This window comes from Mus caroli, chromosome 10, assembly GCF_900094665.2.
Source record: "Mus caroli chromosome 10, CAROLI_EIJ_v1.1, whole genome shotgun sequence".
In the NCBI taxonomy this organism is placed as follows: domain Eukaryota; kingdom Metazoa; phylum Chordata; class Mammalia; order Rodentia; family Muridae; genus Mus; species Mus caroli.
The window spans coordinates 25,061,763-25,080,656 of record NC_034579.1 but is presented as its reverse complement, the minus strand read 5'-3'; the positions used below and the strand labels follow the sequence as shown (position 1 = coordinate 25,080,656).

At 39.2% G+C, this 18,894-nt stretch overlaps 1 protein-coding gene across 1 annotated transcript in view; it reads right to left on the bottom strand.

The window, feature by feature from the left end:
* The window catches only part of Soga3 (SOGA family member 3), a 54,960-nt gene that overhangs the window by 6,705 nt on the left and 29,361 nt on the right, over nt 1-18,894 (bottom strand). The window contains exon 5 of the mRNA XM_029482758.1: nt 9,076-9,147. Within this exon, the coding sequence (XP_029338618.1) occupies nt 9,076-9,147 (72 nt within the window). The remainder of the gene's footprint in view (nt 1-9,075; nt 9,148-18,894) is intronic.

Here is an 18,894-nt window from a genome sequence, read left to right as displayed (position 1 = left end):
GGAGCTTCAGTTGAGGAAATGCCTCCATGAGATCCAACTGTAAGGCATTTTCTCAATTAGTGATCAAGGGGGAAAGGCCCCTTGTGGGTGGGACCATCGCTGGGCTGGTATTCTTGGTTCTATAAGAGAGCAGGCTGAGCAAGCCAGGGGAGGCAAGCCAGTAAAGAACATCCCTCCATGGCCTGTGCACCAGCTCCTGCTTCCTGACCTGCTTGAGTTCCAGTCCTGACTTCCTTGGTGATGGACAGCAGTATGGAAGTGTAAGCCTAATAAACCCTTTCCTCCCCAACTTGCTTCTTGGTCATAATGTTTGTGCAGGAATAGAAACCCTGACTAAAACAGTGATCATATTCAAAATATTAAATATTCCATTTAATTTACTTCTCAGTAAAAAGAGTCAGCCTGCTTCTGGGGGAAGGTACATGGAATAAATCAAAGAACATAAAGTAGATTTACAAAATGACATATAAAACTTATAAAGATCATATTAGGTTAGGTCAAATGACATTGCCATGACTATAAATTCAAATAAAAAAACTATGCTGACAATTTCTACTTAACCCAGAAAAGAAAATACTGTCATTTGAATGTCTATGCTGAACATGCCCAGTGTTGACCACAGATCAAAATTTTTGACCAAGGTCAAATAGGATATTTTTGTTTACAAGATGCCCTAAATAGGACAGATCAATTCATAGCAAGAATTATAATAGAATATAATTATAATACAATACAACATCTGGATCAATAGTCCTCAACCTTGACTTCAAAACTAAGTCATTTTATAATTGTATAGAAATGTAATATGTTTTAAACTAGCAGCTTCCATCCAAGGAATTCCCATCCAATCTCCTTGAGCAGGCTTTAAAAATGTGATAGTACAATCACATTTTTTTAAAAAAATCGTTATGCTGGAAATTACAGCAGAGACTACATTACCACAGCACTACACTTACATTTTCCTCAGGAAGTTAATGTCCAGAAATCAAAACATAGTGAGCCAGGAGGCCTACTGATTTTTGTAAGGTGGTTGTCCTGAGAAGGGATCTAAGTTATAAAGTCATTGGCAGGTGGTTCCCACATGCCTCTGGAGGATTCAGTCTAATCAATCAGAAACAAGGGAAGGGATTCCTGAGCTGAATCCACTTGAACAAAAAAAGTGTGATATATAAAAAAGGAAGGTTTAAAAGATAATTACTGGTTAAGGTTGGCCCATGGTTTTAGGATGGGAAGCGAATGGCATCTTCTCATCGCTGAAAACAGGAAAGATTCTTGGGGAATGATCCACAGCAGAGTATTTAGAGTCTGTCTCTGTCTCTGTCTCTGTCTCTGTCTCTGTCTCTGTCTCTGTCTCTGTCTCTGTCTCTGTCTCTCTTCCCACAGATTCCCAGCCTCTCTCCCCCTTTCTGACATTTTCTGTGTTCCCCCTTCTCTGCTTCAAAGCTCCGCTCCAGTCTGTCTGCCTCTATCCCATTTCTCCCCTTCTCCCAAATAAAACTCCTTTGAGCCAGGTCTGTTGCATAGTGTGATTTCTCAGGGGCACAACTTGGCAAGGGCCCTCCAGGCACCCAGCAATCACACCATTATATTTTATAACACTCATCTCTCCAGTTCTTCTTCTCACCTGCCCCTCCCCTCTATGCAAAGTTTGTTTTTTTTCTTTCATGTCACATATTTGTGCAATTAAGTTAAATCAATGTTCCACATGTGAGAGAATTATGCAATACTAATAGACTAGGAGTTAGACCCCCTGGTAGGCAGATAGGGAGAGGAACACTGCTAAGAAATAAGAGTGGCAAATTTCCAAAGCATCCTGCTTCTTCCACTCCATCCCGACTTGAGACTAAAGCCTGAAAGCTTAAATATCCTCTTGGCCTTTGTCTCTTCCTGGAGCCCCATACTGAAGAGCTCAAAAGGTTCAGAGCCATTCTGTCTCCAACCTGAGCTGATCCTGAGCTACAGCTCTCCATACCCAAATACTGCCACGAGAGACCTAGTCTCCCAGGAGTACTGACACACATGTGAGCACAGGCAAGACCACTATTTCTGCTCCAAGGGACTCACCTGGAGCTATCAGGACACAGGAACCAAGGAGCAGACTGGAACAGGATTCTCTGGTTTCCATCTATGCCCAGAGCAGATCCTGTGCTACAGCTTTCTATACACAAATACCACAGGGAGAGAGTTGGTCTCCCAGGAGTGCTGGCACACTTGTGAGCACAGGTAAGACCATCACTTCTGCTCAAATTTCTGGCCCAAAAGTGACCTGCCTAGAGCCATCTGGACACAAGAACAAAGGAAAAGCCAGAGACAGGATCCATCCAGTTACCATCTGCACTCCAGAGCTGACCCCGTACCACAGTTCTCCATACCCAAATTCCTCCCACAGAGATCTGGTTTCCCAAGAGTAAGGACACACAGGCTTGCAGGAGAGACAAGTCACATTTGGAGACAGTAAGGCCACTTACTACTATAGACATCCAGATGTTGAGAGGCAAGAGCAAGAACATAAGCAACAGAAACCAAGGCTACTTGGCATCATCAGAATCCAATTCCCCCAACACAGAGAGCCCTGGATACACCAACACACCAGAAAAGCAAAACTCTGATTTAAAAATCACATCTCATGATGAAGACTTTGAGAAGGACATAAAGAACTCCCTTAAAGCAATACAGGAGAGTACAGGTAAAACAGATAGAAGTTCTTAAAAAAGAAAGACATCTGTCCCTTAAAGAAATACTGGAAAACACAAGTAAATAGGTGAAGGAATTGAAGAAAAGCATCCAGGATCTAAAAATGGAAATAGAAAAAAATAAAGAAATCACAAACTGAGACAATTCTGGAGATGGAAAACCTAGGAAAGAGATCAGGAGTCATGGATGCAAGCATCACCAACAGAACACAAGAATTAGAAGAGAGAATCTCAGGTGCAGACAATACCATAGAAAACATTGACACAGCAGTCAAAGAAAATGACAAAAGCAAAAAGCTCCTAACCCCAAACATCCAGGAAATCCAGGACACAATGAGAAAACCAAACCTAAGGATAATAGATATAAAAGATAAAGAAGATTATCAGCTTAAACGGCCAGTCAATATCCTCAACAAAATTATAGAAGAAAAGTTCCGTAACCTAAAGAAAAATATGCCCACAAACATGCAAGAATCCTATAGAACTCCAAACAGATTGGATCAGAAAAGAAATTCCTCCTGTCACATAATAGTCAAAACACCAAATGCACAAAACAAAACAAAACAAACAAACAAACAAAAGAATATTAAATGCAGTAAAGGAAAAAGGTCAAGTAACATATAAAGAAAGACCAATCAGAATTACACCAGACTTCTCACCAGAGACTATGAAAGCTAGAAGATCCTGGGCAGATGTCATACAGAACCTAAAAGAATACAAATGCCAGCCCAGGCTACAATACACAGCAAAACTCTCAATTAGCATAGATGGAGAAGCCAGATAGTCCATGACAAAACCAAATTTACACAATATCTTTCCACAAATCCAGCCATACAAAGGATAATAGATGGAAAACTCCAACACAAGGAGGGAAACTACACACTAGAAAAAGACAAGAAAATAATTTTCTTTCAACAAACCCAAAAAAGCCACAAAACCATAATTCCACTTCTAACATCAAATATAACAGGAAGCAACAAACGCTATTCCTTAATATCTCTTAACATCAATGGACTCAAGTCCCTAATAAAAAGACATAGAATAACAGACTGGACAGATAAACAGGACCCAGCATTTTGCTGCATACAGGAAACACACTTCGGTGGCAAAGACAGACATTACCTCAGAGTAAAGGGCTGGAAAATAAATTTTCCAAGCAAATGGTCCCAAGAAACAAGCTGAAGTAATCGACTTTCAACCTAAAGTTATCCAAAAAAGATAAGGAAAGACACTTCAAACTCATCAAAGGAAAAAAATCTACCAAGAACTCTCAATTCTGAACATCTATGCTCCAAATGAAAGGGCACTCACATTCATAAAAGAAACTTTACTACAGCTCAAATCACACATTGTACCTCACACAATAATAGTGGAGAGACTTCAACACCCTACTCTCATCAATGGACAGATGATGGAAACAAAAACTAAACAGACACAGTGAAATTGAGAGAAGTTATGAAACAAATGGATTTAACAGATATCTATAGAACATTTTCACCCTAAAACAAAAGAATATACCTTCTTCTTAGCACCTAAGGGTACTGACTATATAACTGGTCATAAAACAGGACTCAGCAGATACAAGAAGATTGAAATAATCTCATGCATCCTTTCAGATCACCACAGACTAAGGCTGGTTTTCAGTACAACAAAAAGAACAGAAAACCCACATACACATAAAAGCTGAACAATCCTCTACTCAATGATAACTTGGCCAAGGTAGAAATAAATAACTTAATTAAAGACTTTTTAGAATTTAATGAAAATGATAGCACAACATACCCAAACTTAGGGGACACAGTGAAAACAGTGATATGAGGAAAACTCATAGCTCTGAGTGCCTCCACAAAGAAACAGGAGAGAGCATACATTAGCAGTTTAACAACATAACTGAAAGCTCTAGAACAAAAAGAAGCAAATTCACCCAAGAGGAGTAAACTGCAGGAAATAATCAAACTCAGGGCTAAAATCAACCAAGTAGAATGAAAAAGATCTATACAAAGAATCAACAAAACCAGGAAATGTTTTTTTTTTTTTGAGAAAATTAACAAGATAGATAAACCCTTATTCAGACTAACCAGAGGGCACAGAGACAGTATCCAAATTATCAAAATCAGAAATGAAAAGAGAGTTATAATAACAGAAACTGAGGGAATTTTTAAAAAATCACCAGATCCTACTACAAAAGCCTATACTCAACAAAACTGGAAAATCTGGATGAAATGGACAATTTTCTAGACATATACCAAATACCAAAATTAAATCAGGATCAGATTCACCATCTAAACAGTCCCATAACCCCTAAAAAAATAGAAGCAGTCATCAAAAGTCTCCCAACCAAAAAAAGCCCAGGACCAGATTGGTTTAGTACAGAATTCTATCAGACCTTCAAAGAAGACCTAATACTAAAACTTTTCAAACTATTCCACAAAATAGAAACAGAAGGAACACTACCCAATTCTTTCAATGAAGCCACTATTATGCTGATAGCAAAACCACACAAAGAACCAACAAAGAAATAGAACTTCAGACCAATTTCCCCTGTGACTATCAATGCAAAAATACTAAACAAAATTCTTGCAAATAGAATCCAAAAACATAGCAAAACAATCATGCACCATGATCAGGTAGGCTTCATCCCAGTGACTAAAGAATGGTTCAATATTCAGAAATCCTTCAACATAATACACTACATAAACCATCTCAAAGAAAACAGAACACATGATCATTTTATTAGATGCTGAAAAAGCATTTGACAAAATTCAACATCCCTTTGTGTTAAAAGTTTTGGGAAGATATGGAATTCCGGTCCCATACCTAAACACAATAAAAGCAATATACAGCAAACCAGTAGCCAACATCAAACTAAATGGAGAGAAACTTGAAGCAATCTCACTAAAATCAGGGACTAGACCAGGCTGTCTACTCTCTTCCTAAATATTCAATATAGTACTCAAAGTCCTAGCTAAGGCACTTAGACAACAAATGGAGGTCAAAGGGATACAAAGGAATGAAAGGAAGAAGTCAAAATATCACTATTTGTAGATGATATAATAGTATACTTAAATTCCCCCCAAAATTCAACTAGAGAACTCCTAAAACTGATAAACAATTTCAGCAAAGTGGCAGAGTATAAAATTAACTTCATCAAATCAGTAGTCTTTCTATATTTAAAGGATAAATGGGCTGTAAAGAAATTAGGGAAAGTACATTCTTCACAATAGTCACAAACAATATAAAATATCTTGGTGTGACTCTAACCAAACAAATGAAAGGTCTGTACAACCAGAACGTCAAGTCTCTGAAGAAACAGAAGACCTCAGAAGGAAATATCCCCATGCTGGTGGATTGGCAGGATTAATATGTTAAAAATGGTCATCTTGCCAAAAGCAATCTACAGATTTAAGACAATCCCTATGAAAATTTCAACTCAATTCTTAACAGAGTTAGAATGAACAATTCTCAAATTCATTTGGGATAACAAAAAAAAAAAAACAAAAACAAAAAACGAAAAAACAAAAACAGAATAGCAAAAACTATTTTCAACAATAAAAGAACTTCTGGAGGAATCACTATCCCTGACCTCAAGCTGAACTACAGAGCAATAGTGATAAAAACTGCAAGATATTGGTAAGAGACAGGCAGGTAGATCAATGGAATGGAATTGAAGACCCAGAAATGAACTCACACACCTATGGTCACTTGATCTTTAACAAAAAAGCTAGAACCATCCAGAAGAAAAAAAGATAACATTTTCAACAAATGGGGCTGGTTCAACTGGTGGTCAACATGTAGAAGAATGCAAATTAATTCATTCTTATCTCCTTGTACAAGCCCAAGTCCCACTGGATAAAGGACCTCTATATAAAACCAGATACAATGAATCTAACAGAAGAGAAAGTGGGGAAGAGCCTTGAACAAATGGGCACAGGGGAAAATTTCCTGAACAGAACACCAATGGCTTATGCTCTAAGATCAAGAATCTACAAACGGGACCTCATAAAATTGCAAAGCTTCTGTAAGGCAAAGGACACTGTCAATAGGACAAAATGGCAACCAACATGTTGGGAAAAGGTCTTTAGTAATCCTACAACCTATAGAGGGCTAATATCCAAATATACAAAGAACTTAAGAAGTTAGACTCCAGAGATCCAAATAACTCTATTAAAAATGCAGAACAGAGCTAAACAGAGAATTCTCAACTGAGGAAACATGAATGGTGGAGAAGCACCTAAAGAAATGTTCCACATTTTTAGTCATCAGGGAAATGCAAATCAAAATGACCCTGAGATTCCACCTTATACCAATCAGAATAGGTAAGATCAAAAACTCAGGTGACAGCAGATGCTGGCAAGGATGTGGAGAAAGTGGAACACTCCTCCATTGCAAACTCCTACAACCACTCTGGAAGTCAGTCTGGTGGTTCCTCAGAAAATTGGACATAGTACTACCTGAGGACCCAGCTATACCACTCCTGGGCATATACCCAGAAGATGCTCCAACATGTAATAAGGACACATGCTCCACCATGTTTATAGCTGCCTTATTTATAATAGCCAGAAGCTGGAAATAACCCAGATGGAACTTGAAAACAAGATCCTACATGAGGTAACCCAGTCACAAAAGAACACATATGGTATGCACTCACTGATAAGTGGATATTTGTCCAAATGGAATTACCCAAGATTCAATTCACAGACCACGTGAAGCTCAAGAAGTAAGACTAAAGTGTGGATGCTTCAATCCTTCTTAAAAGGGGGGACAAAATACTCTCAGGAGGAAATATGCAGAGAAAGTGTGGAGCAGAGACTGAAGGAAAGGCCTTCCAGAGACTGTCCCCCTGGGGATTCATCCCATATACAGTCCTCAAACCCAGATGCTATTGGGGATGCTGGGAAGTGTTTGACAATTGGAGCCTGATATGGCTGGCTCCTGAGATGCTCTGCCATAGCCTGACAAAGTACAAATGGGGACGCCCACAACCAGCCATTGGACTGAGTGCTGTGTCTCTGATGGAGGAGTTGGAAAAGGGACTGAAAGAGCTGAGGGAGGTTGCAGCCCCTTCGGGGGAGAAACAGTGTTAACTGGTCAGAATCCTGATAGCTCCTGGGGACTATACTACCAACCAAAGAGTATACATGGAGGGACCCATGGCTCCAGCCGCATAGGTGGCATAGGATGGCCTTGCTGGACATTAGTGGGAGGAGAGGTCCTTGGGTCTGAGGGGGCTTGGTACCCCAGTGCAGAGGAATACCAAGGTTTGAAGGCAGAGTTGGGGGGAGGACCCTCATAGAAGCAGAGGGAGAGAGCATGGGATGGGGGTTTCGGGAGGGGAGACCTGGAAAGCACATAACATTTGAAATGCAAATAAAGAAAATATCCAATAAAAAATATCCAGTAAAAGTTCCTGGCCAAATCAGGACATATGTGAGCCAATCAACAGCCCTAAATCTGGGGAGAAAATTTCTTCAAAGGCTTTTAAACCTGCCTCAAGAAGAAAGGGCTTTTAGCTCTCCACCCCAACCCCTGTGCTTTGCAGGGGGTTTTGTCTCTGGGCATCTGCTGCATACTGCTATTCTGTCCCTTCCCCTTCAACTGCTGGTTTTCTTCAGTGCTTGGGTTTCTCCACTGCCTCCTGATGTACTTTAGTTTTGTCTGCCGTTTAATTGTCCAACTGACAGAGAGTATGAATCTGGTTGAGAGCCCTAGACTGCATCAAAACTAGTTTATCCATCACACCCTTGTTCCAATGTTCCTGAGATCAAGTTGTTTATTTTTTGTTTGTTTGTTTGTTTTTTGAGACAGGGTTTCTCTGCATAGCTCTGGCTTTCCTGGAACTCACTTTGTAGACCAGGCTGGCCTCGAACTCAGAAATCCACTTGCCTCTGCCTCCGGAGTGCTGGGATTAAAGGTGTGCGCCACCACACCCGGCTACATTGTTTATTTTTTTAAGCTTATTTGTAGTGCTTTCTTTCCTTCCTTTTGTCTCCCCAGTCACTGGTACAAAGAATGGCATTATCAGCTGGGGGCTTTCTCACCTGCTACCCCTTCCTGCAACATCCTTTTCTTTATTCTGAAGATGCTATAGGAACAGTCATTCCATTGACTTCATTAATTATGAGAGAATGAGATTAGCACTCATAGAAAGCACAATGTGTTGCTATGGGCTCACAGTGAAACAGATCATGATAGGCACGCTAGTTTATAAGGAACTATTCTGAACATATTTTACCACCCAAGTCTACAGCGACATAATTGAGATGCACGATTGGTATGCTTCACATAAGCCTATCTAGCCATTATGTCTATTCATAAATGTAGCTTGCTAACATGTGCATTTGGACATGCTCCATGCATGCTTTAAATGTTTATTTTGACATACCTCTGTGGGTGTCTGCTGAGCCTTTTTTTCAGATTTTGGCAAATCTTTACTTCCTCTTCTTTTTAAGGATAACTGAAACAAAGCAAGAACATGATGAGTTTGTTAAATGATAGTTTTTAATACTATCTGTTTTTAAGTACCCTAACCTCATATAAAACCACGACAAATAAATGAGTCCCCAAAAGAAGTAAAAATTCCCAAGACAGAGTCAGATACAATTGCACTAGAAACAAGATATAAATCACAGTAAATTGTCCCTAACAATTAGCCATGTTCTTTAAAATTCAGAAAAACAACTTGGACAAAATACAGATCGGTGACTCAACTTGCTACAGAGCTCACAAGTAGGCAAGTGAGGCAAGTGTCCTGTTAGCATTCTTCATCGACAAGCAAAAGAAAAGAGGAGATTAAATTAATATTTCCTTTGTTGGTTAGGTTGCCACAACTCTCCAAGACACGTCCAGTGGACTCATGTAGAATTTATATATTTTCGTCCTTTCACCACATATCCCTTCAAACAAATACCCATGGCATGCAGTGGGAAGTGGGAAGGAAGAAGTCAGATGGGAGTTCTCTATTTCATTGAGCAGGTGTCCTGGGAACCTCTAGGAAGCTTGGGTCACCACGTAAAGGCTTCCCTAATTGATGGGCTAGTTGGGACAGTAATTCACAGAATATTACCCTGTCATGGACGAGCACTTTATAGCCATTGATGCTCACCTCCAATTCTTAAATTTATTTAAAGTTTATTTTGATGTTAAAGGATCTATAATTTTCAGAATGTATTTTTAAGAAAATAATTTTTAAGGATCCAACTAACAAGGATACAATTATGAAATTCTAATTTCATAAAAGCTATTAACTTATAAACTATGAAAGATAATTAAGGTATACAAGTTAGTGATCAGTCACTTGTAAACGACCAAATTATTTAATATGCCTCAGAACTATGTTTTCAGTCATGCTAAGTACAAATGTAATTTATTTATAGAGATAAGCTTAGAGGGAGAGACCAATTTAACTCTCAGTATGTTGTTTTCTATATATGTTGCTAGATTTTACCCTAAAGCAAGGAATTCAAAACAAATTTAAAGTAAACTTAAAGTTTGTTTTGTCAAAAATAAGATTCAAAATAAAGTATATATTTAAAAAATAGTTATGAAGAGTTGATTGTTTGTGTAAACTGGGTTCATTTACATATGCTGGCATGGCAGGATTCCTGTAGGCCCAAGCTCTTTTCCTTGGGTGGAACAATCCCACCAGAGTAAGGTAAATGTTAGCCTCATTACAGAATACGGATATATGGAAAGAATACATGCCAGAAATCTGCTGCTTCTGCCCATGGGCCTGGGCTGCTCCTGCTGTGTAGGCCAGATCCAAAAAACCTTGCTGTGAACAGGAAAATCTTATACTTAAGCCTCCTACCTGATGAGTATGGGGCCCTCAACATAGCTCAATTGGACAAATCGTTTATCCTGGCTTTTAATTTTTCCTCTTAGTCAAAGCTAATTCCAGGGTTCATACCCTAACCATTCCTTGACTAAAGGAAGCTTCCAGATACACTGTCTTGAAATTCACAGCTTTGGAATGTTATTCATAATATAAAATCAGTATCTTTGGAACTTTGCTAGACAATCCTATAAAAAATGAGACAATAGTATTCTATTACTCTTTTAAATTGTCAGTTAGATGCTGACTTTAACTGACTTATTTTACAAAGCTTCAAGGGTCTTGCTCCTTATGCAGGAGTCTGATGTAAGCAGACAGCTTACAGGAACTTATTCTTCTACAGGACTCTGGTGCATGGTCCAGCCATGGTACAGTTGGATTTCACGTTTTGTTAACTTTATGTTTCATCTTATATTGACTAGTTATGCTACTTTGTTTCTTTGTCCTCAAAAAGTTGTATACTTTTACCTCCTGACTTATCTTCTGGGTCTTTGTCAAGTTTTATCATGGCCTCTTAGATAGATTCCTTCTGAGGCACTCTTAATTGCTTAATTGTCAGCTTGAAGCAGTTAGAGAGATTGGCACCCCAAACTCCTGAAAGTAGTGCAGGTGACTAAGAAACCATGAATCATCCAACTTCTCTGTGTTCTTGCCACTCTAGGTATTGTTTTCAGGACTCGGAATTAAAACGGTTGGACTGAATTCTTATTTGATTAATTAACCTGTCTAGACAGCTTTCAGAAAAGTTCTTAGAGAAATCTCAGATCAGCTTAACATCCACCAGGGTCAGCTAGATTCCTTTCTTGCTGCAGTATTTCAAAAGAAAAGGAGACTAGATCTGAATATTAATAATGATGGCATTTGTGCCCTCCTCCATGACCAGTGCTTCTTCTACACTAATACTCATACCTGGTTTGAGATGAGGACCTACACACAGGGAACATAAAAATTCCAATCACAAGCCTCTTCTAAGGAAGGGGTTCCTGCTCCTCCCACCCTAGAGTCCTCCCTTTGTTTACTTCTTTCCTCCTTGTTCTCTTTTAAATGTTTTACTTACTGAACATCACCATTTAACCAAACCAAATGTATAATGTCTCCCAATGTCTCTCACCCCCCAAACAGCTTAATTTGTTTTATTTGTTCTCTGATAACATCTGCAAAAGAACTTTTCAGGCACTGTGGAGAAACTCTGGCTGCAGGAGACCTTCAACTTTCATCCCACGCCAGATATAGTTCTTTAGAATAGTCCAGTACTTTACTCTTCTTTCTGTATTTTGATGTTCTCTAGTTTCTGCTAGCTCGATGTGATACAGCAGTCCAGCAGCAGGACTAGTCTGAGTCAGCTCCACGCCCACTACCTCTGAGTCACCCTAACCCTTCCCACCCCTGCTCCTCCGATTGTTCTCACTTTCCTGGAAAATCTCTGCTTTACTCTGCAACCATATCGCTTGCTTACAGATTATTATTCAAAAGTGTCTCCAGAAATGAAGGGTGGCAATCACGTGGTCCATCACAGCCAATCAAGTTAAGACTTCTTTCCTGCTAACTAACCAGAGGACTCCTCTCTTCAACAGCACTGAACTAGTCCCCTCCAACAGTGACACTCCTCAGCAGGAAACAATTTAAGAGCCTATGCCCCCATTTTTCTGCATCTCCAGTTTTCTGTCTCCTTAGATTATGAAATGATTGTTTCCTGCTGAAAGACCAGATCTTCCAGCATCATTTGAGGCCAGGCAACGTAACTCCAGAGAAGAGAACCATAAGAGAAATTACCATGGTTCAGTAATTTCCACCCATATAAATGGTTGCAACCATCTTTCTCCTCAGACTTCCTTTACCACCTTCATAGGATGAGATATTTCTCAACGCCCAGGTGGATGAAACTGCCTCTTCACGTTGTCTACCAAGGAAGTTGATCCTGCCTATATAAGGTCAGAGACCTCTTTTCCAGACTTCCATCTCTTTTTTTTATTAGATATTTTCTTTATTTACATTTCAAATGCTATCTCCAAAGTTCCCTATACCCTCCCCTCGTCCTGCTCCCCTACCCACCCACTCCCATTTCTTAGCCCTGGCGTTCCCTGTATTGGGGCATATAAAGGGTGCAATACCAAGGGGCCTCTCTCTTCCCAATCATGTCCGACTAGGCCATCTTTGGCTACATATGCAGCTAGAGATATGAGCTCTGGGGGTGCTGGTTTGTTCATATTGTTGTTCCATCCATAGGATAGCAGACCCCTTCAGCCCCTTGGGTGCTTTCTCTAGTTCCTCCATTGGGGGCCCTGTGTTCCATTCTATAGATGACTGTGAGCATCCACTTCTATATTTGTCAGGCACTGGCATAGCCTTATACGAGACAGTTATATCAGGGTCCCTTCAGCAAAATCTTGCTGGCATATGCCATAGTGTCTGGAAGCCTTCCATCTCTTTTAAGCCACCTCAGGAATCCTCTTAGAATTGGAAGCTCTGGTTTCTGAGTCAGCTGTTGGCAAGAAACAGTGCAAAGAATACCAAGAATATAGGGGGCTGAATTAGACAATCTAAAATGCCGCCTGTGCCACAGTCCTAATTAAACCAATGTAATCCCCATTCTTTGAACAGTTCCCAATTTGCTCACCATGGCCTGTTAACAATGCCACAAAAGCACTGATGAGTGGCCCCTGGCTTGTGCATTAATTCATGACAATGCTGAAGTGTACTTCAACTAATTGCTTTGAAGATATTGAACCAAGAACTTAGCAAAATCGATAAACAAATGTTTTCTCAAGTTCAGTTTACTAAAACAGCACCACTAATGTCACCAGAAACAGTTAGAATATCAACTTCTTGAGACCCTTCCTAGGTCCAGTGAGTCAGAAACATTGAAGCTGATCCACAACTTAGTAAAATCCTTAAGTTCTCATAATTTTTTTCTTGTGACAGAGCTGAAACTCTATTGTCCAAGCTAGCCAAAACTAGCAACCCCTTGCTTCATCTTCATGAGTGACAGGATTACAGATGGGAGCAGCACACTTAGCCTTAGCCTCTGATTCTGATGTTAAATCTGTCTTGTTCTAAAGTTAATACTTGCTTGCCAGTAAAATTGCCTAAGCTTAATTGGGTTCCAGGATTCTCATGGTAGAAGGGAAGATCTGGTTCCTGTACATGGCCACAAATGATAAATGATATCATAATGATAAAACCTGTATGCATATCCCTACATACAACTACCACCCTACCCCCAATCAATACATGTGAAAAAAAAACAAATAACTTGATACAAAGAAGAATCATATTCTTATCCATATCTGTGCCCATGAATTGTTTCCAATTAGATCACAGAGGAGAAAGAATTGCCCCAGTCTGTGGCAAGACCTAGTGGGGAAATACAGGCATGATTTTTAGAATGAAGTAATGTCTCATACTGAATCTGATATGTAAGTAGCCAGGCCATGGTAGATGGAAAGAGAGAAGGAATCATAAAACTTTTATGTAAAAATAAAATATATTCCTGAGACACATAAATTAAGTGTGGATGTGAGGGAAAAGGAGATGCATGACTTCAAGATACCTGTTGACCCAAGTCAGATCTGGAAAGATGTAGAACAAGGTCCGGATTCTACCTCATTGGTGTCAGATGATTGCTTTAATTAGAAGTGGGGGCAGCTTTTAAGGGAAAAGGGTGTTACTAGACCATCACAGTTCAGAAATACAAAGGCAAACAGATGGCAGCCCAAATGGCTTCAAGATGACAGGCAGATGTGCAAGAGTTAGGGGGAAAAACATGCTCTAGTTTTGAAACTATTGTTTGTTCTTTGTGTCTCATGCATTTCACATATATAATGTGATGTTCAGTTTTAATTGTCAACTGGAAACAGTATAGAATCACCCAGGAAAGGGAATATAAATGATGGATTGTCTAAATTAGATTGGCCTGTGGGAGTGCTTGGGTATGGATTATGTTAACTGAGCTGGAAAAACTTATCCAGCCTGTCTGACACCATTCTCTAGGCAGCAAATCTTGACCTGAATGAGTGGAGAAAAGGGTCCCAACCACAAGCCTGCATTCATTCATTCATTCATTCATTCATTCATTCTCTTTCTGTTCTTGTCTGTGGTCTCTTCCAGCTGCTTCAAGTTCCTATTGTCTTGATTTCTTCACAGTGACAAATGGACTAAAACTGGAAACCATCAACTAAATCAAACCCCTTTTCCTCTACGTTGCCTTAGCACCAAGAAACACTGTAAGTAAATGTTATTAAAATATTTTTTCTTCTAAAGTGGTTTGAATTGATTCAAAATGGGAAAAAATTATCTAAGGCACTAAAGAGTTATCTAAAAGCAACAAATGAATAACACATGAAAGACACAAGAAAATGGAAGAAGCTGTTGTTCCAGGATGGAAGAATTGCAACAAAGTTACCCAGGAAGCCAGACTGTTGAAGGATTTTACAAAATTAAACTGCATGAGCAGCAGGAAGAAAGGTGTAGAGAGAGGTTAATATATCTAGAGACACATCAACTTCAGAGAAGAAACAATGGAGGCAGGGAACCTGAAGACAGGAGAGAGAAGAAAATGAAAAATGGATTTGCTTTCAGAGCTAAGAAAGTTAACACTGTCTGATAGCCAATGTTAAAAGGAAACTGATGAGTTAGCTCTGGAAAATTCCTGAAACTAGGACACTCTTTACTGGGAGGTACCTTGTGTGTTACTCTCATATAAATAACATTCAAATGTGGGGTTAAATGAAATTCTGTGCAAAATCCCTCCCCTTGAAATAAGGTGTGTTGCTTTTAAGAAGATTGTGGGACTAGAGTAAATTTAAGTATCACATTCAATTTTTTAATAAATATTTATCATCTAGTCATGTTCCATTATGATTTCATGAACTTTATGATGTCTATAAAAGAAAGGCAGGAGCTAATAAGCATAGAGATAACATGGTAATGATATCTCTCCATTTCTTTTATCGTTATTCTGCTCAAATTCCATGCACTCCGTCTACAAGTTTCTGTGTGTGTCTGTATGTGTGCATGTGCATGTGTCTGTGTCTGTATGTATGTGTATGTGTATATGTATATGTTATGTGTGTGTATACATTGTGTGCTAGTGTGTGTATGTGTATACATGTGTGTGCATGTGTATATGTGTATATCTGTGTATATGTGTGTACATGTATTTATATATGTATGTGCGTGTGTGTTTTATGTATTTGTGCATGTATGTATAAGTATGTGTATGTGTAAATATGTGTGTGTGTGTAAGGATGGAATCAATTTGGCCAGCTACACAGCATCTCACACCTCTTCTGTTGCCAGCATGGGCACTTTAGACAGTTCTCCAGAGATGTTTGTGAGATATATTCCTTGCTCACTTTTCCTTTGCATTCTCAGACATAACTTGTCTGAAAGAGGCTGCTATGCCTTCTCCAAAATGAAAGCCCAGGAGTGTTGTCAATGATTATGTGTGCATGGCAATTATATAAAATGGATTGTTTATGTTCTCAAAGTGCTAGAGGATTGCTCTTCTAATTGAAATTTGGTCAACTTCTGCTTCACCCTGACCCATTTTGGTTATTTTAACAGAGAGTTTGCTATGTAGTCTTGACAGGCTTAGTATTCACTATATTCTGCACCCTACTGTTAACTAACCTCAATCCTCCTGCACCTCCCAGATCCTGAATGCTGGGATTTCAAATGAACCCACAATAGATGCCACCAAAAGATGTATTACACGTATCCTAATATAAAGTGAGATACATTTGCATTGTGATTAAATCAATAAACTAAGCATATTACTGCCTGTGATTTTTACAAGCAATGAACATGGCTGTGTCCTTTTTATCATTTTATGTATATCTCCTCTTTGTTGCTCTGAGTTCTACATCACAGTCTCAGTATCATGGCATTATAGCTGGCTAAACTACCCAGCTGACAGATGTCAAACCAGCACTTACATAGTCAGTTTCAGAGCTCTTGCTCTGAATAACTACACACTGTGATGCACAGGAACAGAAGTGCAATCTAGCAGCTAGCTTTATTACTTCTCTATGCTTTCAGAGTATAGCTGCACAGTCATGTGGACCTCCTTATCCATATTACACAGATGTATTGTGTCTTCCATCACCTACACAACAGAAGTGATGTACACACTGGTTCCCATAATCTCAAATACCTGTCATGTCAACACTGGAGGGATGCCTAGGTATACACTACAAAAGGCTGGAGGGAAACTGAAAGAAGGAACCTGTCTCAATCAGGTCTTGGAATCTGGGCTTGGCAGCAGACTTTTCTCTAGTATTTAGGAAGGAGGCAGGAGGATCAGGAATTAAAGGTTGCCAACTTAGCTAAATGGCAAATTTGAGACTAGCATAGGCTGCAGGAAACCTTATCTCCAAACAAAACAAAACAAACCAAACAACTAGGCCTTAGAAGGGCACACAAGGGCCCCTTATCTATAAAGCCAGCCTTGTCTTCACTGACATGAGAAAGCCTGGGATTCCAAGTGAGGCTCTGATGTACATATTGTCTGTTCTCACCCTAAAAGGGTGGGCTAGGTTTCAAAGCTGTATACCAAAGCATGATCTGTGTTTAAAGAAGAATGTGGGTAAGAGAGGCAGAAACCAGGGTGGTTAGCTCAGTGCATTGTTCACCAAATCACCCAGTTTCACAAACTCATAGGCAGTCCTTAGCAGATCTTGATCCAATAATACGTTAATCCTAGGAATGTTGGATAGGGTCACTCTAAGATCCATGAAAGCTAGTTTCAGATTCACGGTGATTCCTTTTTCAAATGCTACTGAGTGCCAGCATGACAGGCATGAACCACCACACCTGGCTTTTAAAAAGATTCTCACTATTATATTACTCTAGGACAACTACCAATATTTGATTTCAGAAAATACATTTTTAAGGAAAGCTTTAAATTATTTGAAAAAGCTCACCTTCCAGGTCTAAATAGCAAATGCATCTTTTAATAAGTGTTCCAATTAGCACCAAAGGTGTGATCCTGAGTTAAGAGTTAATGAAACAAATCCAGCATTCACACTTATTACTGGGTTCGACTAATACCACACAGCTTTGAAATGTTTCTTCTATCTGAATTTCCTTTTCATTCTTCGTCTTCAGGAAGAGATTATATGCACATCTGTAGAGTTACCCCTTCCCAGATCTAACTTTCAAATTAAAATCTGTCAACTCCTGGAGAGTGTACAGAGATTGGAACATTTGAATCACTCAGTCTTAAATTAGTTATGTGCACCAAATCATTCCCTTCAAGGTCCACTGATGTATGAAAAGAGGGGGAAAGAATATTTAAAGAGCCAGAGGTGATGAATTATTCCAAAGAAACACCACCTTCCAGGCACATCAGTATTGGTGCAAATAATAACTTACAGAGACTATAGCAATATGCCCAAGACTTACAAAGGTTCAAGACAGATAGGATCCTAACATTGAGAGGGGGAAGTAGACATGGGACTCCAATCCCTAGGCTCAATGCTATCTGCAATTGATACTAGATGGCAAATGGAAAAACAGTTTTCTCCAATGGAATGTTACTATGTGTATCAACAGCACTGCAGGACAGAGCAACACCCAGTAAACTCAAGCGGGTTTGGTGGGTGGTTTTTTCATTTTGCTTTCTTTTGACTTGTCCTTATCTTATTGTTTTATCTTATTAGTCTTTTGTTTGTTTTGATTTTCATGTATATAGGTATGTGTGTGTTTTGAAACACGGGGAAAGGACATAAAGTGAGTTGTGTAGAGATGTGGGGAGGAGGATTTAGAAGGCATTGGAGGGAAAATGCTTAAGATAATGCTTAAAATGCTTAAAATATAATGTATAAAAATATGAAATCAACGATTAGTTTTACCAAATTTGTCTTTTCCTTTTGCTCCTACAGTTTTTCTAGGCAGAGGAAGAAAGATAACTTTGACTTTCACAAGGCTCCCTAATAGTTGAAACATGAAGACAAAAGCAAAGAGAGAGCTGTAACCAAAAATACCTTAGAGTTTGGTTTGTTAAGGTTCCCCGAAGAGGTAAGAAGGCCAATAGCCAGAAGAGGTGCAGAGCATGGAGAAAGGAGACAAGGCAAGGTGTCCTGAACTCATCTACACCAGGAATCAGCCTTGGAAATTGACTGACTAATTGAGGATTTGTTCCTAGGATATAATACTAAATAGAAACATTGTTTTGTTTTTGTTGTCGTTGGTGTTTTTTTTTTTTTTTTTTTTTTTTTTTTTTTTTTGGTTGGGAGACTATTAATGACTGCTTCTATTTCTTTAGGGGATATAGAAACTTAGAGAGGTGAGTTTAGGTTATGAAGGTGATGCTCCAAATCTGCACCCAACATATCAACCTTTTTCTGCCAAAAAGTTGCGGCCTATTAC